At 41.0% G+C, this 27,203-nt stretch overlaps 2 protein-coding genes across 2 annotated transcripts in view; both read left to right on the forward strand.

Annotated features, from left to right (window-relative positions):
* The window catches only part of cep89 (centrosomal protein 89), a 54,636-nt gene extending 46,990 nt beyond the window's left edge, over positions 1-7,646 (forward strand). The window contains exon 18 of the mRNA XM_041065958.1: positions 6,422-7,646. Coding sequence (XP_040921892.1) covers positions 6,422-6,722 — 301 coding nt within the window. The 3' untranslated portion in view covers positions 6,723-7,646. The remainder of the gene's footprint in view (positions 1-6,421) is intronic.
* Positions 7,647-9,951: 2,305 nt separating this feature from the next.
* abcc12 (ATP-binding cassette, sub-family C (CFTR/MRP), member 12) lies at positions 9,952-27,203 on the forward strand. The gene is made up of 31 exons (XM_041042487.1): positions 9,952-10,043; positions 10,948-11,004; positions 11,244-11,401; positions 11,559-11,705; positions 12,007-12,154; positions 12,915-13,151; positions 14,717-14,890; positions 15,560-15,707; positions 16,543-16,691; positions 16,899-17,006; positions 17,355-17,585; positions 17,671-17,742; positions 17,902-18,026; positions 19,043-19,115; positions 19,971-20,174; positions 20,550-20,681; positions 20,984-21,080; positions 21,731-21,781; positions 22,674-22,775; positions 22,889-22,992; positions 23,646-23,828; positions 23,947-24,173; positions 24,318-24,455; positions 24,650-24,839; positions 24,931-25,020; positions 25,261-25,450; positions 25,694-25,853; positions 26,002-26,080; positions 26,344-26,457; positions 26,681-26,845; positions 26,935-27,203. The coding sequence occupies exons 2-31, from the start codon at positions 10,954-10,956 to the stop codon at positions 27,025-27,027; spliced, it is 4,140 nt and encodes a 1,379-aa protein (XP_040898421.1). The 5' UTR covers positions 9,952-10,043; positions 10,948-10,953; the 3' UTR covers positions 27,028-27,203.

Below are 27,203 nucleotides of genomic sequence, written 5' to 3' on the forward strand. Positions count from 1 at the left end.
AAATTTAAAGGGATCCTTTATCAAAAGGGTTTGTCATGTTTAGTTGACGTCACTGAATTTTTTTACATCTCAAGCATGATTATCTGTGTAAACCTTGAAAATAGTAGCGATTTGGCTTTATACAACGCAGTGCAACCCATAACGGTACAACAATCCAGCACACAACAAGAGTACACAACAGTCTCATCGTTAGCTCGGGAGACAGATGCTGACACCCCTGTAAACCAGTGGACGCAGCAGATCACACAGCTCCATCCTAAAATTCTCTCTTCACACTAAGTCAATTAACCCTCTCAGGATCAGCCATTTCTAGTAATCCTCCAATCCTTACTATGACTCACATTTCACAGTTGTGTTGTCACATCTGCTTTTGAAAAGGATTTGCATAAGTTGTGCCTGAAACATGATATTTTAGAATTACAGAGAAAGGCCTACTGCTGTCCTAAACAACATACCAATTATTGCCCACCAGGCAATAATTGCAATGGTTTGTTAATACGAGACAGCAAATTCAGTTTTTTATACTGTGTATGTTGTATTTATGTACATTTATGTACCTTGTATTTTTCTTGCATATAAATATATGATTCTTCTATATAATTCTTTTGAGGTAGTGCCTGATGTCAGTATGTCAAAAGACAAAACGAGAAGAGCAATCTTGTAAATGAAGGCTGCTTGTTAATGAAGATAACCCCAGACTATTGCATTAAGCTAATTGAATTGTCCTGATGAGGGAGTGAGAAGTACTGTATTTAGCAAAATAGTTCCAACTCTGATCATCATGCAAGAACATGGCTGTGGTAAACAGAATTATTAGAAAAGGCCAGGCTAGTTCCATGGTTATATAAACAATGAAAGAATGAAGTAATGTAGTTAGTAATGTACAATTTGAATTATGGCTGGTTTTCGGGGAAACGTTATTTTAAGATTTTTTTTACTGCTACGGAGAGTGACACCTGCAAAAAACCCAGACTGGTACTTTGTTGCTCCTGAAACAACCTACCGCTTCCCCTTTATTCCCCTGTTAGTATGGCTGTTTTTAGCTCAGTCTCTGGGCCTGCTGCCTGCTGCTATCAAATGAAAGCTAGCTAATCAGATTGTTTGAAGATCCTGTCCTGCTCTGCCCTGAGGGCATCCTAATGACAAATCACACACCCACTACTGCGCACGCATCACTCACACTGCTAACCTACAGGCTCTACCACACCACACACCAAACATGCACCCTACACTGGACCATGGACATCACTGAAATGCATCTAGGTGAAGCCCTGACTGACCTCCAAATGATAGGAGCTAGTGAAGACTGGTTTAGCAGGCACAGCAAAAGTATGAAATCAGTGTAGTAGTTTCTGGTCCTAGCTCCAACTTGTGGTTTTGAGAAACCAGGTTTCCCTTGTGGAACTGAGTTTGAAGTTTGACTTCTCACCTCCACACAGAGGAAAAATCTCTCTCTGCCTCATGCTTTTTTTCTCTCTGATCCACTGCTTTGTATTCTGCCCGTGCAACATTAGCAGAGATGCTGATAGGTTGTGATTGCCGCCTGCCTGCTGAGTTCTGCGTAGCCTCCAGGGACGCAGCACTGCCTGAGACTTCCAGGAGCTCAGGAGGGGACTGAGCCTTCAGATCACTTTTTTTTCCCCTCTAAAAGCAGTCCTGCCTTCCCCATACCTAGCCACAAAAACATAGAAAGGTTTGCTATATATGTGAGTGCTCTTCATAAATATAGCTGAAGTTTCTGGTGTATTTTCATTTTGACAGGTAGGTCTGCTTTCATTTGATTTCTTTCAGCAGTCACCTGGCTGACAACCTGTCATTATATTATTCATTTGCAGAACATTAAGAATTTAAAACTATGTGGAGTTTTTAGGGTTTTGAATAGGTGGGACTGAATGAGTTCTGTATTTTATGGAGGATAAATTAGAATTGGTTGAAATGGATGGAATGGATCAATACTGAGAACTGTTTGAGGATGGGTTTATAATAATAAGTTAAGAATATATTTGTAGTAATTCTTGTAATAGGTGTAAAATATGTGTGGATTATATTTACAATTAATTGAAAATATGATATACATGATGTACATTGTCAAGGTTTAGAAAGTCATAGGGAAAAGCCCCAGACTATTAAATGCAAACTAAACTTGTTTTTCAGTAGTTTCAAGAAAACATCTGCAGCCGATTCCTCATGACAGCCTGCTGCCAAACGTATTTGTAGCAGTTTCTTATCACTGATATTCCTTCCTTCAAATGAGATGGCACCCATATACGGTATATAGTATCACATCTAAAAGGAATGTCGACTCCAAATAAATTATTAATATGTTTATGAGTTTCCTGCCAGTAAGGCAAAATAAGCTGGCAAATCCCTAAAATATGGAAGCAATCGGTGTCATTTCTCCCACGTAGTCTCCAGCATCCACCTCCACTTCCCTAGTATTGTTTTTGCAAGGGCTCAGTAAAAGAACGTTCAATATTTTTCCAACAGAATTCTCATCATTGTAGTTGAACTAATTGAATTCCATTGTGTTTGACATATTCTTCTCCAGCCCTCCTCTGAAATATTACAATTTCCCTCCTTCTTCTACTTTATGTTATATTTTCAGATCTGGAGAATGCTATTATACAGTCTGGACACAGTCTTATTACACATTGTGGATTTGGATGTTGACAAGAAGATTTTCATGGTTTCCGTCTCTCCTGTTTCTAAAGCTACACTAAGGTTCTGGCTCAGATAATGCCAAACTTGTAGGTATACATATAGAAATCATTTCATTCCAGACCATGTTTTTTTCTGTAAGGATTCAAAATACTGGTATACAACCTTGTGAATGAATGTATTGTAATTAATAAGGCCTTTAGTGATCCATCCAAGTCTATCATCAGATATATTTGTAAGAACTTCCATATCGTAATCACACCGCCAGAACAGTTTAGATGAATCACCTAGTCCACCTCATTTTACTGTGTCATGCCAGGTTTTCAGTAATGTATTAATATGAGAGTTATCTTTGTTTACAGTGTTTTGTGATTGAGTATCTGCTATCAGCGCTGCTATTCATACCCCTTTTGTCATTGCACTTTCAGTTTCTTTCCATCTCGCACATTATGCTGGTGTACACAAACAAATTAATGGCCTTTACTGTCCCACACAGTAGTATTCTTGGAGGCAGGGGAGGTACAATATGTTTGTTTTCTTCAGACAAGCTGGTGTGCACAGATTAGTCTGTGTAGCTTTCTTGTACGACAAGGATCTATAGCCCGTCACTTCATTTTAAATATACATGTACATTTGTGTATTTACACGTGCACATCCCATTTGTGCTGTACAGTCATGCTGATGTTCCCTCCACTATAATAAGCAGCTAACTGAGTCCAGACGTGGCAGCTGATTGCTTCAGTTGCTGACGTGTGAACAGCATATGACAGAGGAGCTATAATGCATCAGCCATTGTAACAATAACAGCACACCCAAGTAATTACGTGCTGTCTCCTTGGAGCGTTATTGTTTTCTATTACCATTATCCCCTCTGCTGTCCCTCTCTGTGTGAAATAACAGATGATTAGTGGATTCACCCAACATGCACGTACCTGTCACTTTTTGTTTTACGTGCACTTTGAAATAGCAACCACCAAGTACCAGTATAAACATAATGGGAGGTAGCACATGACCAGCATTAATGAAATGGTGTTTGAACTGACCGTATGCTATACAAACAGAGAGGAACTTAAACAACAGCTCTCTGACAGGGTCTCAATACAGCCTTAATATTATATCAAGCTCAAAACAGTAGTATGTATTTCTATTATAACTTTTTTTTTTTTTTAATCAGATGTAGTTACATATGAAGTGTTGCCTTTTGGGAGAGTTTAACCAAGAACTATAAAGCGTCTTGCTCTTAGTTAAATTCAGGTAATTAAAGTAATTCTTGGCTGAATAAACAGGTTTCGCTGGGGTTAAAATAACTGTTAGGTATGGACACTTTGGATTAAGGTCTCATTGTTTAATAAATTTGAACCAAAAGAATGACAACAGCATGACTGTGAAGTGTTCGGAGTTATGTATCTGAGTCCAGGAAAGATTTTCTTTCTCACTCCAGAGAGACTACATTCACATTTTGAGACATTACTTTATGATCATGGTGTGACCCAAATCAAATGTCATCACATCTCCCATTGAGCTGATTAGGCTGAAATAGCTTCACAGCTTCACATCATAGTTAAAAGGTGGTTCTGGAAGAAAACTCCAGAAAGCTGAGTTTTATGGTTTCATTTGAGTTTGAATGTGTGAGCACTTCCAAGTCAGAGCCTTTAACAATCATGCTACTCTGACAGTTATTCCCATATGATCTGAATGCAGTGTAACACCCTGCCTGAGCCCAATGATTGCTGCTTTATATAGAAACACTCCACTTTTTCCTGCATTGTGCCTGGTGAGTTCATTTGATAGAGGAGTGCTCTTATGCTTTAGCTAAAAGATCCTTTCTAACATAATGTGAGTGTTGTGGTCATCACACTGATTTACACACTCAATGTTTTATTTACACAAATTGAATAAGGTAGCCTTCTGGGTGTGTGAGTGTGTGTGTATGTGTGTGTGTGCATGTGTAAGGTTTAATCCAGTCCATTCCTGAGTGTGTTTTTTTTTTTTTACCAGGTTTGAACACCGTCAATCAAAGTGTCCAATCAAAAACCTAATCAAAATGTTTGCTACATAGTGATAAACAAACAGGCAGAGGTGAAAAGAGCGTTTCCTTCCATCTTTGATGGTGGAGCTGGAGTGTGAATTGTCTGCTGAGTTCCTCTGTTAAACAGCCTGATGTTCGCTCAAATCAAATCAAATCAGGCTTTATTGTCACTTTGCTGTACATACAACTGCAGTGCAGACAAAATCAGACAGCATTTCCTGGGGTCAGGAGAGTGAAGGTAAAAGCAAAAGAAATAAAAATCGTAGCAAAAGAAAGCATTTGGAAAGTCGTTCCTCAAAGTGTTGTTCAATCACAACTAATTAGTAATTCTTAAATATCAGTTAACATGGGTCACAGTCTTGTGATCTTCACATTTGACTTGTTTATTAATCGTAATCTCGCTCTGACCTTTTTTGCACGAACGCTTCAGAGGGACAGAAATCAATGCCAAACTTTCCAGCTTAATTCTCAGTCTACCACACATATCATCTCATCTCCTCCTCCGTGTGTGATGATCCCTCACTGCTGACATAAAGAATGCACCTCACATGACACACAAACTGCACTCACATGGCTCACATGGAAACATTGGAAATCCAGACAAGGAAGGAATCAGAAACTAGCCACACCGTCTCAATATATCTGGCCATTAGTATGATTGGTAGCACCATCAGTCCTTTTAGATAAGAAAATACTCTGACATACTGTGTATGTGCAGAAAATAAAAAAGAATGTATGAGAAAATATCACAACTGCCCTAAAGCATGTGTCTACGTTAAAAGCTGACAAAATAAAACATCTTGTGGCAGACTATTTTAAAGTTATCCTGAAGCAGGTATACAGATCCTTCACTCTGACTGCATATCTCTGTCTCCTCTATTCTGCTACAGCCAGGATTCTGCTCAAATACAGCATGTTGATTGTAGCTATGAGCCTTTCTCCATTTCAATTACAAAATTCAATGCTTCAGGCACTACTTTAGAAATAATTGGGAAAGGAGATGATGCATGCAATTGTATTCCCAGCAGCCCGGTGTTTTTGGATAAGGAGGAGTGGTGGGGATGGGTCCTGAGGTACTTTTAGTATTGTGCTATGGTGATAGAAGATTGAAATGGAGCCGTGTGAGCTACTGGAGTCAGTGTGTCCCCATGATGCCTCTTTCTGTGCTGCAGTGTTAACACTCATGACATTTGCACAGTAGAAATCAGCAGATAAGCCAGCACTGGACTCAAGTAACATTTAGACAGAGTACACTTAAAATGAATCGGCCATTAATGGCAGCTGAAGGTGTCTCAGGATTTCCACTGTGTGAGACAGTAGAGATGTAGATGTGTAGCTCTTCCTGTGTTCAGCCTGATCCCTTAATGTGGCCACAGTGATGCATGACTCCGTTTCATGACCATAGCCACACTGTATATCACCCGTTATTCCACCTAAAAACACTGTTGCTGCTCCCTACTACACCCGCACTTCACAGTATTAGCTCTACCTCAGTCTGTTCACCTTCTTTGTTATTTCATTCTCAATTTTTCTCTGACCAGTTTGGCTAAATTCAGTTTATCACTCTGTATATTAATAGTATTATTTGTACTGAAGTGTTAAGTGTTTTCAGAAACTGCTTTTGTATTTTCATTTTACTCATGTCATCCCAACAACTTGCTTTCTTAGTTATAGATAAATAGACTCTCAGACTGATTGGCTTCCTTATCTTTTCTTCTCTCTGTGCTCCTCCAGGGAAGTAGAGGAGGAGTTGGAGGTGGTGTGGCAGGCAGCAACCTGGGAAAATCAGCAGATGAAGGAGACTCTTTTGGAATCTAGACTCACTGCGGACCTCCATGGCTGGCCTGTTTCTGACAGCGCCTCTCTTGGCTGGCCTTCTCAGGCTCCCGATGAGACCACCTCACCCACCCAGCATCAGCCTCACAGCTCTGAAGGCCCTGGGCTACAGAGAAGGTCTGTATTAAAATCTGACTCAGTCCACCCGAACAGCTCCTTGGATGAGAAGCATAAGCATGGGCTGGATTTCTATTGCTAAAACTCTAGGAGCCATAACCCTGTAGGTGTGCCTGTCCATTCATATCAGGAAAGATAGCTGGGCTTTTACTGTAGACTAGTTTCAGCCAACGTGTTAACCTACAGACACACAGTATGCCAGCTTGAGTTTGCTTCACAGATGAAACAGCTGTGGATTTGCACCATGTTTTGTAACAAACTCACAGCTGCTTTAAACACACAGTGTAGTTGTACGTTTCTCATGTCTCTCTGGTGGAAGCAAACATGTACAGTTAAGTGGAGTTATTTAGGGATGTACACTCAACACTTCAAAACCTATAAACCTATAAAGCATTGAAAGAACAAAATGGAAAAAATCTCTTAACAATGCTGCTGAGCTCTGACAGTGTGGCCAGCAAGACTTTTCATGATGTTATGGACAGTGTGATTTCCAAAGATTTTTTTTTCATGTTTTTTTTCCTTTTTTCTTTTTGTTAAATCTGTTTTGTCTTTCTAAATTTGTCTCAGGGTTTTATAGATCATGCCAAGAAAAACAGATAAACAAGTAAGAGCAAAAATAATAAATATTTAGCTTGATTAAGCCTAAAGAACGTTGCCACCTGCTGGACACATGTGGGATTGTCACTGTAGTGATATTATACGTGTGGTCCAGAAGTGACAGACATGGAAAAGCTACAGGTACGCCATGTGTGTGTCCAGGGGTCATCCACACACTTTACAAACTTTTTTTCACAGGAAATCAAACTGACCCCTGCTGATCAAAATGACATTGAGTGATTTATCTGGGAGAGATGCTGTTGATGGTATTTCAGAGGAATTTCCTTGTTTTGAAAATAATAAGTACAGATTAAAAGAGTAAACGTTAGTGTTTACAGACAGAAATGTACATATATTTATACATGCTTGTCTCAAATTTCGTAGTACTCTTGTTAACTATCAGTTTATATTTTGAGGCATAGGCGTAATTTACTGTTAATAAAGCACAAGTTTCCTTTGTCATGAGCTTCATGTGTGTCACTGACTCAGAAACTGATCTTTATTGAGAAAGTTTGTGTAACAGTGATTGTTTTTCCACTGCAATGCAGAAGAAGTGGGTTTTTATTGTGTGGAGGTAAAAAAATTGCTAAGACATAAAGATATAACACAGGTTTGACTAAGAGTGCATAACATCACCTCTGTGATACAACCACAGACCTGCTGGATTAGACTGAAAGCACAAGGCAGAGTCCTCCAAGAAGAACTGAATCCAGGGCAGCTGGAATTGGTTGTAGATCTTGAAGCTGTTTCACCTCTCATCCACGACTGTCTTTACAACAGCCAGGAGCACTAATGAACCAAGTGACATCAATGGCTTTGACAACGACCTTACGATGGTTAAATACCTGGGACTCCTCAGACCTGTCAGTCAGAACTGAAGAAGTCTCCAGGATGAAAGGTGAAACATCTTCAAGAGCTACCACCAAGCCCAGTTGCTGTTGATTCAGTTCTTCTTGGAGGACTCTGCCTTGTGCTTTCAGTCTAATCCAGCAGGTCTGTGGTTGTATCACAGAAGTGATGTTATGCACTCTTAGTCACATGTAACCCTGTGAAGCTACAGTACTGTCTGTATGGAGATTTACCACAAATCCCTGCTGACGAACACAGAGCAGGGTGACGGCAGCACAGCGGCTCAGACACGTGTGATAGCTGTTGTGGGATGATGGACCCTCCTAATGCTTGGTGTAACAGTAGAGCATGCCAGTAAATCTGAACAGCGTACTGCCAGCCAAAATGTCAGGTGGAGAATATGACCAACAAATCAGTCAGCCAAATTACTGTACTGAGCCACTCAGACTCTGTGTTGTCAGCAAGAAGCATGGACACGTGCTTTCATAAACCGCAATAAAACATGTTACGTCATCCTGACTACTCTGTGTCAGCCCTCCAGACATTTATGTCCAAACCAACATAAACACTGCATATTAAAATGTCTTAGATGAGACGATGTAAGTTTGTGGGCCCAACAAAAGCTGTATCACCTATCAGAGTCACCTTCACAAATTTCAGCAACACATGCAAGAATGATCCTGGTGACATGTTTTAAAATTCAACAAAACTGAGTTGGTTTGACAGAATTCATCCATGAATCCAACAGTGTCCAACTTAAGTTGTTCACAGACCGTGCATGTTAAATTCACCTTATTTCACATACCTGTTATTGATTGCAGACTCCTAAGTGTTTCTGCGTTCGGGTCCTCTCCTCCTGAGTTTTTGGCAACTGCCTCCTCTGGTGTTCCAGACTTAGCAATAGTCATTCTCTACCACAGTTTCAAAGTCATACTTTATAACCTTATACTTATTTATGTAGGATCATTTCATTGAGCACAACACACACACTCTCCTTACACATGAGGTCTTATTAGCAGATGTAAAGAGCCATAAACTCCTGAGAAATGAGTCTGAGCCTCAGTTACATGTATTTACTTTATTAAAAACACTTCAGTCTTTTTCCCTTCATCAGGTTAAACCAGAATTTTTACTTTGCATGATGAAGGTCAAATATTAAGATTGAAATATCTTCTCCATCCCCCGCAGCAACCCAGCACAGTCCAGCCTTGAAAAAAAAAAAAACTACCAAAAAAATGATAATATTTAAGAGATGTTTGCACTCTGAGCAGCATGTGCATAAAACCGTGCACTTTGTTTGGTCAGAGTTTATCAGTTTGAAACAAGTAAAATTCACTTATAGTGAATCACAACCACTGTAACAGCTAAATACCTAGTGGACTATAGTGGACGCTAATTTATAAACATATAACTTTCTTCATTAAAAACATTATACACAAAACATTCAAACATTTTCTGTTTCCTTTGTGTTGGACATATTTTCATGACCTGTGTATCTGATAATCCAAAAACTCAAAGAAATATAGTTTTTGGATTATCAGATAATCTGATCATTTATTTTTCTTCTTAAACACATATAAATACAAAGTTTATGTTATAATATTTATTTGAGCTACATAAGGTGAACTGTCATGTCCACATTTACTTTTGCTCATTTTGCTCTTAACAGAGATCGCGTCTTCCTCTCACGACCCTTTCTCTCTAAGCCCAGTCAGCTGTCACCCAGTTATGGTCCTGGATTAACTGACAGCTCATTTTCATCATCTACCAGCAGAGGGCGGTTTTTCACTGTTACCATTTATAAATTACTTATTACCTGGTAATAACCCCCCCCCCCCCCCCCACACACACACACACAGGTTAACCTTTGGTCAATTGAGTTAAATGTTGCTCTTGTCTCAGCTTCAGACTCACGTTTAATAAACTGCAGTGCGTCTTCCTTGTCCTCCACAAAGAGGTATTGTTCTGTTTCACTGAGATACTTTTACAGCCAGAGTTTCTCTCAGTTTAATTTAAATTAGTTTGGATCACTTTTGTTTGTTGTTGTTGTTGTTGAAGTTTTTTTTTTTCAGGTGAACTTGAGCTAAACTGTATTGATTGTGGTTTATTTTGCTTCTCGCAAGATTTAGTACCTGAGTCAGTTCCATGAAATTTATCTCAGTTTAATCAGGTAATTTAATATCTCCATGTTACCTCTTTCTGAAATCTTTGGCCAACATTTTTTGTCTGAATATGAAATGTTTTTGACATGTGAGACATGAATGTTGCAGTAACAGAATATCTAAAGATGCTATTTTAAAAATCTGCTCTTAAATAATCTGTTTCTCTAAGTGTTTTTTAGCCCATCACACTCTGTTGCTTCTCTCTGCGTACAGCAGACACAAAGCCCTTAATACAGTTTACATGATCCAGCTTCAGGTCATCATTGTTAGAAACTCATCTCAGGACAAAATAGCTGTGTCACTGTCACCCCACCCCCTGCAGGGCCCCTGTTGGTTGCACTGTCTGTGGTTCTGTGTTGGTTTAGAAGTTTATGGTCTATGCTGTAGAAAAAAAGAAAATGCTCCTTTTTTTTGTTTATATCTTTTCTATCCATCCTCATAAACCATCATAACTCGCAGTATTACAACGGCTCAGAGCTGTTCCATCCATTTTGCCTTTTCATCTCCTTGTGAATTTACTATGCATTAGCAAGGGTCACGTGGACTCATCTCAATCCATGTGATTTAATTTGGCTGCAGGAACTTTGACTCAGTGTAAATGGAGGCGCGACGCAGATAGGAAGAAGACTCCTGTAATTTAAGCAACATTTCTGCTTTACATATTTTGTTGACTTTGCACACTCGTTGCCCTCGGCACAGGACAAAATGAAGACAGACTATTCTTTGGAGAAGAATGGTGCACGAAGAGACTCTTTTGTAAGTACACTCCCCGTAACTTCACATGTTGTGTTCACTGCCTGAGATCTTTTCATTGTCTATTGTTTCTCCTGTATCCTGTGTTTTTGTGGCAGATGTGTTTGATCTAGTTTTTGAGAATCTTCACTTTGAATATTGACAAAAAGCGCACACACTCCCTCTCTGCTGTCTCTGTTTCTCTGTTCAACTCCGTCCTTCTGACTCTTGGACACTGTCTCTTTTTATTTCTGACCCTTAAGTCAGTGGATGGTATCAGGTGGAGAAGTGGATCTGTGGTCTCCGGTCCAGAATATACTGATACTGATCTGGACAACAGTGAAATACCCCACCCGTCCCCGTTCAGAAAATACCACAAGAGCCTTCAGACCCTCAAACCCTTCCGCTGGTCCTCCTCACAGTCAGTCTCATTGATGACATACTTTGTCACTTAAATATTATCTGATAAACCACTCTTAGATAATATTTTTACAGAACTTGGTCAGTTCTATTTGCTTGTTCCTACTACATATTTCACACATTGCAGAGCTTATATCAGGTGATGTATCTATGTCCAGGTCCCACCCTTTGGACAATGCAGGTTTTCTGTCCTTTACAACCTTTGCCTGGATGACCCCCATGATGTGGGCTCTATTCAGGAATAAGTTGGACATCAAGTCTCTCAACCTGTCCCCGTTGGATGTGGCTACCACCAGCGGAGAGCGGTATGACACTCTGCTTTCTGAATCATGAGCGTCCCACATTTCTCTACTGTCATTTGATGTAATTACAGCACATGTGTAGACGGGACACACGACGAGACTAGTTGGTGAAATTCAGATCGGGGAAAAAATTGATGAAAATGAGAGGAAACTATCATGAAACATACACCAGCTTCATGTATGTTTTTACATACATGAAGCTGTTGACAAGGACAACAGTTTTGACTATGAGTAAAGACAATTTGGGAAAAACAAGTGTCCTGTACTGTTAAGTACTGTTACCCTGGCTGTGTGTGTTGTGCAGGCTTGAGAGACTCTGGGGGGAAGAAGTGGCAAAGGTAGGCCTGGAGAAAGCTTCTTTGGCTCGAGTGATCATTCGCTTTCAAAGAACCAGGCTGATTCTGGCCGTCATGATTGGTGTTCTTGCCATGGTGGCTGCGTTTCTGGGCCCGGTGAGTGGAAAAAAAACTGTGGTGAAAGATCTTTTCTTAAGATCTAAATAATAAATCTAAGTATCTTTTACTACAACATGACACGGTAAAATACTCCACTAAAAGTAACAGGCCTGTGTTCAAAACCTTGCTTATTTAAAAATCAAAAGGTATTACCAGCAAAATATACCTCTATCTTAAAACAGTTAAATGAAACTACCTGCAAAGGGGAAATGTCTCAAGTGGAACTGCTAAGAACTGGTAGACATCACATGTGTCTCCATGTGGAAATGTTTTCTTGTAAACGGCCACATGTCAAAAAGACTGGAAACCACTGGTTTAATCTTTAACAATGCATGTATTTTATAATGTATTTTATAAGCACATCATAAAATTGTTTGGTGGTAAAATCTTAAACTTAAAAGTAACTCTTAACTATAGCTGCCAGATAAATACACTGGTGCAGAAAATACAACGTCCTCTGCAGTAGAGAAGAAGTATAAACTAACATAAGTAAAATAAATGTATGTCCAAACTGCATTTAAGTACTTGATTAAAAGTACTTAGTTACTTTACAACACTCAGAAAAATAGAAGTTGTCCACTACACTTGCATCAGTGCTGGAAAATTTTTTAATCAGATAAGAAAATGCTGTGGAAATAAAAGCTTCCTGTTTAGAAATGGGTGATATTAAGTACCTCCAACTAACTCCAACACCAACACTGATTTCTGGTTACTGTTTAATGCTCTATTTAAATGTTACAAACCTCTGTCTTCTCAGGCTGTTCTGGTCTATAAGATCTTAAACTATGTTGAAGACCCAGGGGACTCCCCGGTGTCCTACGGTGTTGGTCTGGCCTTGGGTTTGTTCACCTCGGAGTTCTTCAAAGCCTTCCTAATATCCTTGCTGTGGGCGATAAACCTGCGCACAGCTGTCAGAGTGAAAGGGGCCTTCTCATCCATGGCCTTTCAGAAAGTCATCTCTCTGCGGGCGCACAGCAGCATTTCAATGGGAGAGGTACAGACTGTGTGTGTATTACAGTGATTTTATTTACATAAAGAGAATCAAAGGATTTTGGGATGTTGAGGCAGGCAAGCGTCAAAACCAGACAAGACAGGCAAACTAATCCAGATATTCACAGACATGAATCCAAAGTCTAATAAACAGGCAGAAGGTCAAAACACAGGCAAAACAGAAACAAGGAACTGAGAGATAAAGCACACAGCAACGTAACACGGCTGAAGAAGAGATTCTATGCTTGTGAGCCAAAGACTGGAGCGAAGGATTTCAGGCCGACCACCTGGGGTCAAGACAGACAAGAGGAGCAGGTCTGCAGGGTGACCAAGAAGTAAGATCAAAGGGTGGTGCAGCTCTAGGCAGTGGTCTGGATGCTGGTGATGTAGATGGAGCAGCTCTGGAGGGTGGCCCAGAACCAACCCAGTCCAGTGAGCATCAATAAAGTCAAAGGCAGGACCGCTCTGGAAGTCAAGCAGGAGGTGATGGTGAAGGCGGGTCCCCTTTGGATAGAGATTGGGGCACTGGGGTCCAGAGTGGGTCCAGAGTGAGAGGCCAGTGACAGGGAGCCCAGACAAGCTAACAGAGGCAAAGCTGAGAGCCAGTGCAACAGAGGGAGGTAACTGGAGTATCGGGCAGGCAGCCTGATGATCTGGCTCGCCTGTGGCGGCTGAGACGACAGCCAGGTGATGGTCTGAAAGGTCAAGCTGTGTCAGCATTGATGGCCAACTGGGGACCAGGAACAGGTTTGATGTCGGCTGAGGCGGCCCACTCAGGAACTGATTCAGAAACAGGCAGGACTTTGGCTGGGACCCCCTGACCGAGGGCACAGACAAGACGTCAGCAGGGATAGCCAACTCAGGGTCCAGCTTGGAATTCAGCTGGGCATCAGCTGTGGTTGGTGGAGGCCCTGGGTCACTGGGCAGCTGAGACTGTGTGGAACTGGGCAGCTCAGAGGATCGACATCTTCAAGACCCCTGCTTCCTTTTGGGGGATCTGACCCCTAGGTAGCTCCTGGAAATGGCAAGGCGAGTCAAGAGGTCAAAACCAGAGAAGACAGACAGAAAACCAAAATCCAATAAACAGGCAAAAGGTCAAAACACAAACAAGGAGCCTAGACATGAAGCACACAGCAACATAACATAACGTTCTGGCAAGGAACAAAGCCAGTGAACTGGTAAATGTAGTGTAAGGCTGATCAGAGAATGAGGTGCAGGTGGAGGGAACTCAGGTGAGTGCAGGGCTCATGAGAAGTGGAAACAGGTGTGTGGAGGGGTGGGGCAGTCATGTGTCGAGAAAAGGGAAAACCAGAGGACACTTGGCGGACAGCCAGGCAAAAACTGCTTTGCCCATCATCTGTGAGATTTGCTTGTTCTTGGTGGGAAGTAGCATTTCTCATTCTTTCATGTTCTCCCTCCAGAAACCAGAACTCAGAATTATTATTATTATTATTAGTTTGACAGACTTTGACTAGTTTAAGCATCTTGTCCTTGCAATGATGCTGTTGTGGCACATGCAGATTACAGTCTTTCTCTCTGTCTCTGTGTCTCTGTGTCTCTCCCGTCCAGATGATTAATGTTTTGACCAATGACGGCCACAGATTATTCGAGGCAGTGATATTTGGGAGCTTTTTGCTGTCTTCCCCAGTGCTCTTTATTGTGTGTGTAGTCTATTCCTGCCACATCCTGGGCTACACCGCACTGACTGGAGTCTGCACCTACCTCATCTTCATCCCCATACAGGTCTGTTCATATATATTTATATATATATATATATTTTTTTTTTTGATTAGCAGTGAAATCACTGTTTTCAGATTTGATCTAGGACATTACAAACAGATAAAATGGGGTATTGTAATTATGTAAAGCTATAAACAAATATAGTAAACAAGCTATACATTTATTCTAAATGGTCCAGTATAGACATTAGACATAACTTAAAGTCTACATGATGCTGTATGAAGAAACGTGATTGTCTTGATTTCATACAAACAAAAATGTTGCCAAGTCTGAGTCATTTTTACTATATTATACAATTAAAGTCCTAGATAGTCTCCAGCTTGTCTGTGTGTCCTCTGTGTGTCCTGACCAATACTGAACTAAAGGCACATGATACTTCAAGGCTGTGACTTAGCAGGAAAACATACAGTGTCTAACATAGACCAGTATGTCTAATTTAAAAAAATATGACACAACTGTAGCTTGTAGAAACAAAGACAATAAGTTTGTTGTTATGAATCTTTCTCACCACTCTGTAAAAAAAAACAAAAAAACTAGCAAGTGCGAGGCTAATATTTCATCCTATTCCATCCATCCTGAGGTATTTGACTACTAACTCAGCCACAGAAGCACCTTGCTGCTTGCATTGTCACTGACACTGACATTATTATTTTATTTTTTTTCTATTTTCAGTTTTTGTTGGCCAAGCTCATTAACATTTTCAGATGGAAATCCTTGATGATAACAGACAGCCGTGTTCGCACAATGAATGAGATTCTCAACAGCATCAAACTTATCAAAATGTATGCCTGGGAAGATTCATTTGAGAAGAAGATTGCAGGTATGAAAATAGGCAGCTGCATGTTGACTTTGTCTTTGTCAGACAGATGAGTCTTTAATCTTGTTTGTGTATCACCATTTATACTGACCACTCTGTGTAAGCACAACACTGATCTTGAAAGATGCGTCCCCCATTTTCCAGAGAAAAGTTGGGATTTTTAAAGGGAAAATGGGAACATGTGTCTGGAAATCTAGGGGTCAGCGGAAATTTGCAACTCAGATAACTTTATTATTAGTTTTTCACATAACCATCCTGCCAGAGGCACCAGAGGTTGGCCACATACTCTCTCACACTTTGTTTACATTTCAGCAACTGTCTTTCTCATTGAACTCACTGCATTAGAAGCTGCTGCAGTTCAGCCCCCACCCCCCCCTTTTTTTTTGAGACTGCTGCAAAAGCCACAAATTGACACCTTTTTCCTGACCTTTGCCTCACTCACAAGCAAATTTTGTTTTGACCATTTATGATTGATTGTGCTATTGTTTAAACCTAATTAGTTTTTTCATGCACTTTTTTTGTGTGTTTGTAATCTTTTGGAATGGACTCCACACAGCTTTACGTATTAAAAAGAGTCCCTAGGTCTTCAACTCCTCTGTTTACATATTTAAATGATTTTAAGACAAATTATTTTAATGTTATAAATGTCTTCATAGTCTAAACACCTTCTAGCTGCTTTTGAGCAAATAACATATCCCTCAGCTGGCACAGTGAAGGTGCTCAGTGGACAACTGTGGATTAAAATGTGATGGGTCTGAGCTGGAAGCTCAGCAGATTAGTAGTAAAGATAAAAAAAAACAAAAAAAAACAAAAACAAATCTGATGTTGTCTCTTATAGACTTAAGGAAAAATGAGAAGAGAGAACTGCAGAAGGTCAGTTACATCCAGAATATTAATACCAGCATCACAAGCATCATCCCCACCCTCGCCACCATCCTCACCTTCATCGTACACACTTTGTTGCACTTCAGCCTCAACACATCCGATGTGAGTACCAGAACAACCTTTATGATTTAAGTGGTTAATGTAGGTGCGTTGCTGTGAATAGTTCATCATGATTTGTACTAAAGCAGAGCAGGCCACAGACAGGTGCTGCCCAGCTGCTAGAGCATTGTGTCTTTTTAAAACAAATGTATGACCAGTGTTGTGTGGTGTCATGTTCTGTTTAAGCCTCACTCTTTGTGTTATTTCCAGGCTTTCACCACCATCGCCATCTTCAACTCCATGAGGTTCTGCCTGGCTCTGCTGCCCATGTCTGTGAAGGCTCTGGCTGAAGCTACTGTGTCACTGACCCGACTGAAGGTAAATCTTCTTTTTGTTCCCTCTCTCAGCAGTTAGGACAACAGATGTTAGCAGTCACAGTGTTCATGTTATTTTATTTTGTTATTTATTATCTTGTTTTACTATTATCTCATCCAGTAAGACAAACTGCAAGATTGTAATGTCTGACCTTCTAGTGATAGTGAGATGTAAAACAATTTCCTCCTTCAAAGGTCACAATCCACAGAACCACAAGATGGAGTCAGTTTGTCTAGAGCTTTTATTTTGTCTTTATTTAAACATAATGAACCTGCAGCAATTACAACCTCATTTTTTTAACATTAAAAACCTTTAAAAAAAGCTTTTTAATACCTCGCATTGCTGTTTCAGAAAATATTGATGATCCAGAATCCAGAGCCATACCTGATGCAGAGTAAAGACAGCGACTCAGCTATAGTGATGAAAAATGCAACAATTTCCTGGACCAAACCAAAGAGCCAGCCAGACCCCCCTCCCAGCACGGAGAATGGGGTGAAGGAACACAAGGTGGATGAGGTGTCCCACAGTGAGAACACTAAAGCTTTGCCGACTCTGAGAAACATCTCCTTCACACTGCCTAAGGTGTGCTTTACCACTGATGAGGATAAGTGAGATTAACTTGACTGGACTAAATGTAAACTTATAATCTGTGTATTGTTTTCTGAAGGGAAACCTGCTCGGTGTCTGTGGGAATGTGGGGAGTGGAAAGACGTCACTGATTTCCAGCATTTTGGAACAGGTTGGTTCTTCCTTTGTCTTTTACATCTTTTATTCTCTTTTACAATTTGCCATATATTATTATATATTTTGCCATATTTGCCTTATTCTATCTGTAAACCAGAGTTTAGTGTTGTTGTGTAGCTTTTCCCATGGTTGTTTGTTTGTTTTGGGATTTTAGATGCACCTTCTTGAGGGATCCCTCACAGCTGACGGGACATTTGCCTACGTTTCCCAGCAGGCCTGGATATTCCATGGGACTGTTCAAGAAAACATCCTGATGGGTGAACCTCTTGACCAGGCCAAGTAATGAATCCCTTAACCAACACAAATGATTGTCACTAATTGTAAATAACTGCAGCTAAACTTGAGATATGAATATGAAACCAATAGGAGCTATTTTTATCTAAGGGGATACCAACTGTGCTGTTAATGTTTTGCCACTGTTCCTCATGGCTGCACTGACACACACTATTAACATGAGGCTTGAACAGACCTTTCTTTTGAGAAATTTTTAACTCGCAGAAAGTTCCTGTTATCTTTGTGAGTTTACATCTGGCAAAATGGTTAAACAAGAGCAGAGGTCGTCCCTGTTATCTGGCAGGATTATCATTGGAGAGCCACCACACACTCCCAGAGATGGCACGAAGCAAGACTGCTGACCTGTGCACAGTATTTAATGAGTCACGTCACTTGGCTGGCAGTTATGACTGTGGTTGGTTATTATAGCTGAGCTGTAATTATGCATGAAGTAAATACTGTGGGAAAAGTCAGACACTGACAGTGTTTTCTGAAACTACAAACAGAAATGCTGCTTTTCTCCCACATGTGCACTGTCTGTGTATCCACAGAAACAGTAAAAGAAGAGTTTGTACTCACATTGCTCCTAATAAACTGCCAGTGACAGTGTGTCTGAGTGCATCTGCAGGAATTAAAAACTGTTTGTTGTGCTGCTGTAGCTTTCAGTTAGAGTCTGTTTTTACTATTAGTGAGAAACCTGGTATGGTTGACTAAAAACAATTCAAAGCATTGTTAAACTGAAATAAATGGCTGCATTCATATTACTTTTATCCAGAGTGCTACGTTTAGTATTAAATATAATGCGTTGGGACATTTTATTACATTTTCGGAAAACAGAATAATGTTTTTCAAATGTTTCTTGATGTATTTTGACCCTCTAAAAAAAAAAAAAAAAAAGATACATCTCATTTTAGTTTGTTAGGGGTTAGGGTTAGGGTCAACTAAATTTAACTAAATGACTAAATCATGTTCTGAAAGTGGCTCTGTTCAGTCAGACACTGTCTTGCACTGATACTCCACAGATACGACAGAGTTGTGGATGTCTGTTGTCTCAGAGCTGACCTGAAAATCCTCCCATATGGTGACCAAACAGAGGTAGGAGCTTTCTCTCAGTCACTGAACTGAAAAAGGCAAGTTAACTGTTCACACAGTTATCAATTCATAGTATGCAGTGAGATAAAGTGATTTATTTGTTACCACTGATTTATTACACACATCCATTTATACACCCGTGAAGTGTGTGTCTACATGGGTATACACATATATTCACACACACTTTCCTGCATATGTTCATGTATCAAGTGAAAGACATCAATACAATAATGATCATATCCTTGTCCTAATTATTCCGTCTAACACCAGGGTCATTGGCACTAGTGTGTGTTATAAACCTCTTGATTTTTAGTTCTCATGGTCATTATTATTATTGCTGCCTTTATCTCTAAGAACAGGTGAGAGACTTTCTTCCTGGTCTCTTCTGGTATTTTCCCAGGTGGCAGAACTCAGCCACCATTTGGCGAGTAACAAAAAAATAGTCATGTTCTCAAGTTATAGTTTTACAGGATCACAAGCATCTATGGCTTTTTATAGTGAATCTAAAATCAGGGTAAAAGTTACATGGATGAAGGAAATGCTGAGTCACAGGTGTTGAACATTGTCCTGAATAGCATTTAAAATTCATTTATACAGTTATAGATGGTGGTGTCATGCTTCAAGGTCTTGTATGACAGAGGACTGCATAGCATAAATCATATCAGGTCTTGTCTACAGCTCAACTTTGGGTCAAGTCCAAATGTCCCTGAGTGTATTTGAATCTATTCTTCACTTTCATTCCTCCTCTTGTACTTTTTTTTTTTGCAGAGACATGTTCTGGCTTCATGTATTGTCCATTGTTGTAAAATAGTAAAGGTAAGAAGTGGTCTTATTAGTTGTTGTCTGTGTTGCTGGCAGATTGGAGAGCGCGGGCTCAATCTGTCAGGGGGGCAGAAGCAGAGGATCAGCCTGGCCAGAGCTGTCTACTCCAATAAGGACATCTTCCTCCTTGATGATCCACTGTCTGCCGTCGATGCCCATGTGGGGAAGCATATCTTTGAAGAATGCATTAAAAAGGAGCTCCAGGGAAAATCCATCATACTGGTCACACACCAGCTGCAGGTAGGATAATACTGTAGACACTGCTTTAGTCTTTAGCAGATAGTGAACAGTGGAGCCTCAGTAATAAAGAGGGCAATAAGGCTATTTCCCAGAATATATAAACATTTCTTTATTTTTCAATAAATCTGTCAAACTCATCTGTACTTTCAGAGGATTCTGGGTAAGAAAAGTTTTAACATTACCATTTATTTAAGATAATTTAAGATAAATTTAGGATAATTTAAATTTAAGAATGTCCGTGATTAAAAAATAAGATCTATGTTGTTCTGCTGTGCTAATACATACATCAAGAGTTGGTGTTTGATTGCTGCCACTTCATCTTATGCTTTTATCTTTAGCGTGAGTTTTTTTTTTCCCTTCACTTGTGTTTTGCAGTATTTGGAGTTCTGTGATGATATCCTGGTTCTGGAGGATGGGGAGGTCCGGGAGGCTGGAGACCACCAGGCCCTGATGAAAGTCAATGGACGCTACGCTCAGCTGATCAGCAACTACCAGATGGATTCCAAAGTTTGTCACAAAACTGAAACTAATTGCTGTAGCTCTGCGATTCTCTCTCTCCGTACTTACTGTTTTACAAGCTGTAAAACCTTTTCACCAGTTCGTTATTGTTTTACTAGCTGCTTTATTGTTTTACTAGCAAAGAAACAATAAACAAATGGTTCAATAATTTCAGTTATAACACGATTTTTTTTCACTATTGCTGAAACATTATTTGTCAGCTGTAACTCAGATTGAGAGATTTCACGTTTACATGCACGTGTTTAGCATCAGTTCAACAGTATCACTGTCTTTTCGCGTACTGTCTGCAGACTCCAAGCAAGGAGGAGAAAGCGTCACCCCAAGACGCTGCCCAGCTGAAGGAAGTCGAGCAAAGAGATCGCACAGACAGTGGGATAGTGAACCCTGGTAGGGAAACCAGCGAAAAATGTTTGATAATGTAATCACCACACAATTTTAGAGGATACATTTTGTGATGCCTCAATTTGTCCTTATAGAAATTAAAATGAATGAAAATAAGGCTGGAGTTCATTAGACAGTCACAGTCTGTAGTAACTGTTGGAAATAAGTCTCTGAAAGCTTAGTTTAGGGAGCAGAAACAGTCAGAACAAAGACACAGGGATACTGTTGGATAGGTGCAACATGTTGCGTTACTCTTGGCACAATTCACTCATGAAGTGTCAGCACACACACACACAAGTGCCAATGTTTAACCATGAGTCGGCAAAAGGTGGGGCCAGCAGTTCACTCAGGTAACAAGGCGATCATGGATGGCAAAAGGAAGGTTAATGAGAACAAAGCTTTGTAAAACAATACCAGACAGAGCAACAAACCCTCAACCCTGAGTGTCAGTATACTGTGATTATTGTATTATTTGAGTAGGAAGACAACTGTAACATCTCCTGTCATTTTATTTATATTTTACCATCCAACATCCAGCTGGATTTCTGTGTGCTCACAGAAGCAGCAGAGGAGATAGTTATGTCAGATCCTGTGTGGACGTTATGCCAACTGTAGCTGTGAGCAGCAAAATGACCCACATCTGTGCTTCCTTTCAGCATTTGACATATCAGATGAAACGGATGATGGAACAGAAGCCGACCAAAACTGTAAGTCCACAAAACTTGAATTAAAATGTACTTTGGGTTCAGACGTGATACATGCAGCCTCCACATCGAGGTCAGACTCATTTTGTTTCATTTTATTGTGGGAACCTAAAAGACAAAGGTTATACTTCAACAGAGGTGCCTGTTGGATGGTTGAACAGTGTCAGATATCCCCTCTCCCCACACATGTCCGACCATGTACGACAAGTTTTGTAACTTTCCAAAACCAACAGTCTGAAATTCGCACACTCACACCTACTGCAGTGACTGGCTCGGTTAGTGGAGGTGAGCGAGTAAGCAGGGTTTGAACTTGTCTTCTATAACACAGCTGTTTCTGTCACTTTTCATGTTCGCAAACAAGCGAACAAGTGCAACACCATTAATGCCTGCCAGGAGAGAAAAAACCTGCCACTATCCCCATATTTAAACAATTATCACGTCTCGCCCCTTTTTAAGATGGTTGGATTTTCACTCTGCCTTGGAGTGTGACTGCTGGGAACAGCTATAAAATCTCGTTTATACCACTTCTTTTTAAGCATAACCTGGCCCCAAGTTTATATCCCAAGCCATTACTGCAGAAATATTGCAACAGATTTAAAATCCAGACAGATGGTTTCATTTATCATCCCAGAATCTGTATGAACACAATCATCATCCTTCTGTAGTCCTGTGAATTCAAGACACACTGAATTTCCAATTTCCACAGCTGTGAATGTAGCAAATGTTTGGGTGATTGAATCTTCAGTGAGGCTAGTGTACATGAATGCATCTTTTCTTTTTTTTTTTTTTTTTTATCCATTGGAACACAGTCCAGTTATTCAGGACGCATGCTCATGCAAATGAAAGTCACTTCAGGCATACTATGCTTCTATAAAATCCTTTTCTTCCTCTTAAGCTGCTGCTGTCAAGGTTGATGATCAGCTGGTCAAACAGGAGACCTCCACAGAGGGCGCCATCTCCTGGAGAGTTTATCAGCAGTACTGCCAGGCAGCTGGAGGTCTGAAAACACACACACACACACAGGCACACACTGCCGTAATTCTATGCAATAATCTACAATTCACACGTGAGATCTGCCTGATGATGTTTGGTGTCACTGTGTTGCTGCAGGCTATATTATCACCTTCCTCACCTTCCTGAACATTGTCCTGATAATTGGGTCCACAGCCTTCAGCAACTGGTGGCTCAGCTTTTGGCTGGGGCAGGGTAATGGGGTGAGAACCATCTCTCTCTCTCTCTCTCTCTCTCTCTCTCTCTCTCTCTCTCTCTCTCTCTCTCTCTCTCTCTCTCTCTCTCTCTCACACACACACATATGCACACACAGACAGAAACCCTTCACCATCTCTGGTTTAAACGTGAATGTGTTAGAGCCTCCCACAGCTGGAAACAATAAAGACTGTTATATGTTCTATCAGACATGCGTGTTTGGACAGTTATAGTGAAGCGTTACCCAAAGAGCCTCTTGTCATCTTAGCTGATATGGATCCAACATGTAACATTTTTCTCTGTCTTTTTTTATTGATTTTATTTCACCTACTTTTCACCCTCAAAGGATAAAATGGCTACACATAAATTAACTTTGGACATCAGGATGTATCAGAAAACCATATTTGTCTCGCACTGTAATTTTGTGTTTACAGAATCCTCTCACAGCACTGAAGCTGGCCATTACCATTATATATGTACACTGACTCATACTGTGAACTACAACTGTGTATTGACTGACGACACCTGAGCAGACAGAGTGTGTGTTATATCCACACCTCTGTGCCCTGTTGTGTCCCTGTTGTAATTAAAATTATTTTTGTGTTTATCTCTATCTCTTATCTTTCGGCTAACATAATACATTTTCTCTGTTTTATCCCAGTCACCCAATACCACAACTTCCAACCAGGGGGACATCTCACAAAACCCAAACCTGCACTTCTACCAGCTGATTTATGGCATGATGGTGGTTGTCATGGTGGTGCTTGCCATCATCAAGTGCTTCTTCTACACTCACGTCACCTTGAATGCCGCCTGCAAACTCCACAACACCATGTTCAAGAAGGTAGTGTGGAATGGCTGAACTCCAGCAAACTATAAACCATCAAACATTCAAACGTTACCATTTCATTTGCAGATAACAGCGTTTACTCCTCACACATCAATTGAATTTCCTCTCTCAGATTATCGACAGTCCCATGAGTTTCTTCGACACGACACCGGCAGGCCGCATTCTCAACCGCTTCTCTAAAGACCAGGAGGAGCTGGACACTGTGCTTCCCCTCCACATGGACCCTTTCTTGCAGTTTTGTCTAATGGTCACTTTCACACTTGTCATCATCTCTGCTGTCTTCCCCCCCATGCTCGTAGCTGTGGTTGTTATAGGAGCTTTGTTCACCCTCATTCTCTTGTGAGTTAACTCAAAGAGTTATTTGTGCAGTTAACACGATTTCGATTTTCGTGGAAGCTGCTGCGCGTCTTAAAAGCAGGCTTGTGAACGGACAGTGAAGAGTTGTTTAGGGTATACTGAATATCAGGTGCAATTTCTCTGCAGCGTTTTCCAGAGGAGTATCCGTCAGATGAAGAGGATGGAGAACATCAGTCGCTCTCCCTGCATCTCTCTCACCACCTCTACCCTGCAGGGCCTCAGCACCATTCATGCCTACAACATAAGAGACAGCCACATAAAACTGTAAGATACCAGAGCTCCTGATCATGAAATACTTTATATTTTTTTATGTTTTTGTTTTTTGTTTGCTGACCCTTCTGAGAATGTGCGCAGTGTTTTGATTGTTCACTGCTTTATGTAAATGCAACGCAGGAGCAGTAGATGCTGTCTCAGTCTGATCCTGGTCTGCGTTGTGTGTGCTGTGTGTCACATTGTAGGTTCAAGACCCTAAACGACATCAACTCCAACCACTACTTACTCTTTAACTCTGGGACACGTTGGCTCTCCTTCTGGCTGGACTTCATGGCTGCGAGCATGACCTTGTTGGTGGCTCTGTTTGTAGTGCTCAGCAAAGATGACTTCATCAGTCCAGCCTTGAAAGGCCTGGCCATGTCCTACACCATACAGGTGAGGTCAGACAGCATATTCAGTAATGTTTGCTTTATTTTTGAAAGTAAATGCAACATGTGTGTTTACAGAATGTTTGTGTGTTTTCCAGTTGACAGGCATGCTTCAATACGTAGTTAGGCAGTCGACAGAGGTGGAGGCGAGGTTCAGCTCGGTGGAACGGTTACTGGAATACATCACGGTCAGACTCTAGACTTCTTTTCCTCAGAAAAATAATGGGCGTTTACACACAGATTGGCTGGTTACTACCACCAGTCCTTCCATCTGCTGTGGTCTTCTTGAGACTGTCCATTAAACTACATCTAGAAGAGGAGTTGTTAGAGCTGTTTGTGCTTCTTGCCAAAGAGGACCAGAGAGCTCCATGCAGTTAATTATCTTTTGAGATCCATCCCTCAGCTTAGTCGCTGTTTGGTGTGTGCAGAGTTGCAAGCCTGAGGCCGCCAGGCACAGAAAGGAGGCTCAGATTCCAGAGGACTGGCCAAAGAGTGGAGCCATCACCTTCCAGGACTATAAGATGAGGTACAGGGAGAATACACCCATTGTCCTGGATGGACTCAGTTTCCACATCAAGGGTGGAGAGAAGCTGGGAATTGTGGGAAGGACAGGCTCTGGTAAGACCTTAACTCCAGCAGTTGTCAGTCATAACGTCTTATTTTTTCTTTCTTTTTTTTGATTTGTCTTAGACAAGACAAATTTGACAGCTCAGCATGTGTAGCAGCTGCATCTTGGGGTTTACATGTTGAAATGATGCTGTTATTTTGTTAAGGCAGGACTATGTGGCTCTGAGGAAAACGCTACCTCTCTTACACAGTTAGGGTTACAACGGTCAGGTGCTCTCTGCTTTGCGTCTGTAGGGAAGTCCTCCTTAGGCGTGGCTCTGTTCAGGCTGGTGGAGCCATCTGAAGGAACCATCTTGATAGACGGAGTGGACATCATGGCCATTGGTCTGCAGGATCTGCGCAGTAAATTGTCCATCATCCCCCAGGATCCTGTGTTATTCATTGGCACAGTCAGGTAACTTTTGCCAAGCCTTAACTCCACTGAGCTTTTTGGTTACACACACACACACACACGCACGCATGCACGCACGCATGCACGCACACACATTGCTCACACTCCTGTGGGTTAGTCACTAATCAAGTGTGATAATGTTTGCCTACAGGTACAACCTAGATCCCTTTAATAACTACACCGATGACGAGATCTGGGCAGCGCTGGAGAAGACCTACATGAAGGACTCTGTATGATACCAGTACAATGTGAAGCACAGTGTATTTACAGCTTTATTACAGTGTGTGGTCGTTTATCCAGACCAGCTGTTGCCATTCAAGATGTGAGAGTGGTACTGACCTTCTCATCTATCTGTCTTTAAAAAAAAAAAAAAAAAAAAAAAAAAACACATAAGCATGTTTACTCATGGCTGTTTGTTGTCTGTCAGTCTAGTCAGTCTTGTAGAAGTTGCAGTATTAAAAGTGATGCTATGATTATTGCTGTATTTCCCCAGATCTCCAGACTGGAGGGGAAGCTACAGGCACAGGTGCTGGAGAATGGAGAGAACTTCTCTGTAGGAGAAAGACAACTGATCTGTATGGCTAGAGCACTGCTCCGTAACTCCAAGGTTTGCTCATGTGTCTTCCTCTTATTCATTTTCATCTGCATGCTTGACAGTTTTAGTGCTACTGAACAGCTTAGATAATTACTTCTATATGCTGTATCTGTGTGCTGTGACACCAGTCTAACTACTCCCTGCCAAACCTTCACTGTCCTAGGCCGTCCTAACTCTCCTCTTTGTAAACCAGTCCCTTTATCCACACTGACCTGTCCCTCCTGTTGTCCAACAGATCATTCTCTTGGATGAGGCAACAGCCTCCATTGATGCAGAGACAGATGCTCTGATCCAGAACACCATCAGAGAGGCCTTCCAGGACTGCACCATGCTCACCATTGCCCATCGTATCAATACTGTGACGCACACAGATCGTATCCTGGTCATGGACAATGGAGAGGTAATAAAACCAAAAACAAACATCAATACATAAAGATTAAGATTGCGTGATAATGAACCTACTCTGATGGTGTGTGTTGCGCCTGACAGGCAGCAGAGTTGGACCACCCAGATGTGCTGAGGCAAAGACCAGACTCTCTGTTCTCCTCACTCCTGGCAGCTTCTAACACTACGAACACTTGAACCACATGCGACCTGTGACACCGCAGCACAACCGCACCGTGATCACTGTAATATATTAATAGTTATTCATTCACACAACCATATCTTAATCAGAATTCTCACATTCTAATCTGGACTAATGTGCTGGTGTGAGGTGTAACTGAGCAGCAGAGGCGTGGTTTCAAGTTAATGCAGGA

This window comes from Toxotes jaculatrix, chromosome 1, assembly GCF_017976425.1.
Source record: "Toxotes jaculatrix isolate fToxJac2 chromosome 1, fToxJac2.pri, whole genome shotgun sequence".
Lineage (NCBI taxonomy): Eukaryota > Metazoa > Chordata > Actinopteri > Toxotidae > Toxotes > Toxotes jaculatrix.

Bases quoted from the DNA above. Each gene is read 5' to 3' on its own strand.
- abcc12 (XM_041042487.1), top strand. From the start codon at position 10,954: ATGAAGACAGACTATTCTTTGGAGAAGAATGGTGCACGAAGAGACTCT. The intron at 17,007-17,354 runs GTAAATCTTCTT...TTGCTGTTTCAG, and splicing joins TGTCACTGACCCGACTGAAG to AAAATATTGATGATCCAGAA. The intron at 19,116-19,970 runs GTAGGAGCTTTC...TGTTGCTGGCAG, and splicing joins CATATGGTGACCAAACAGAG to ATTGGAGAGCGCGGGCTCAA.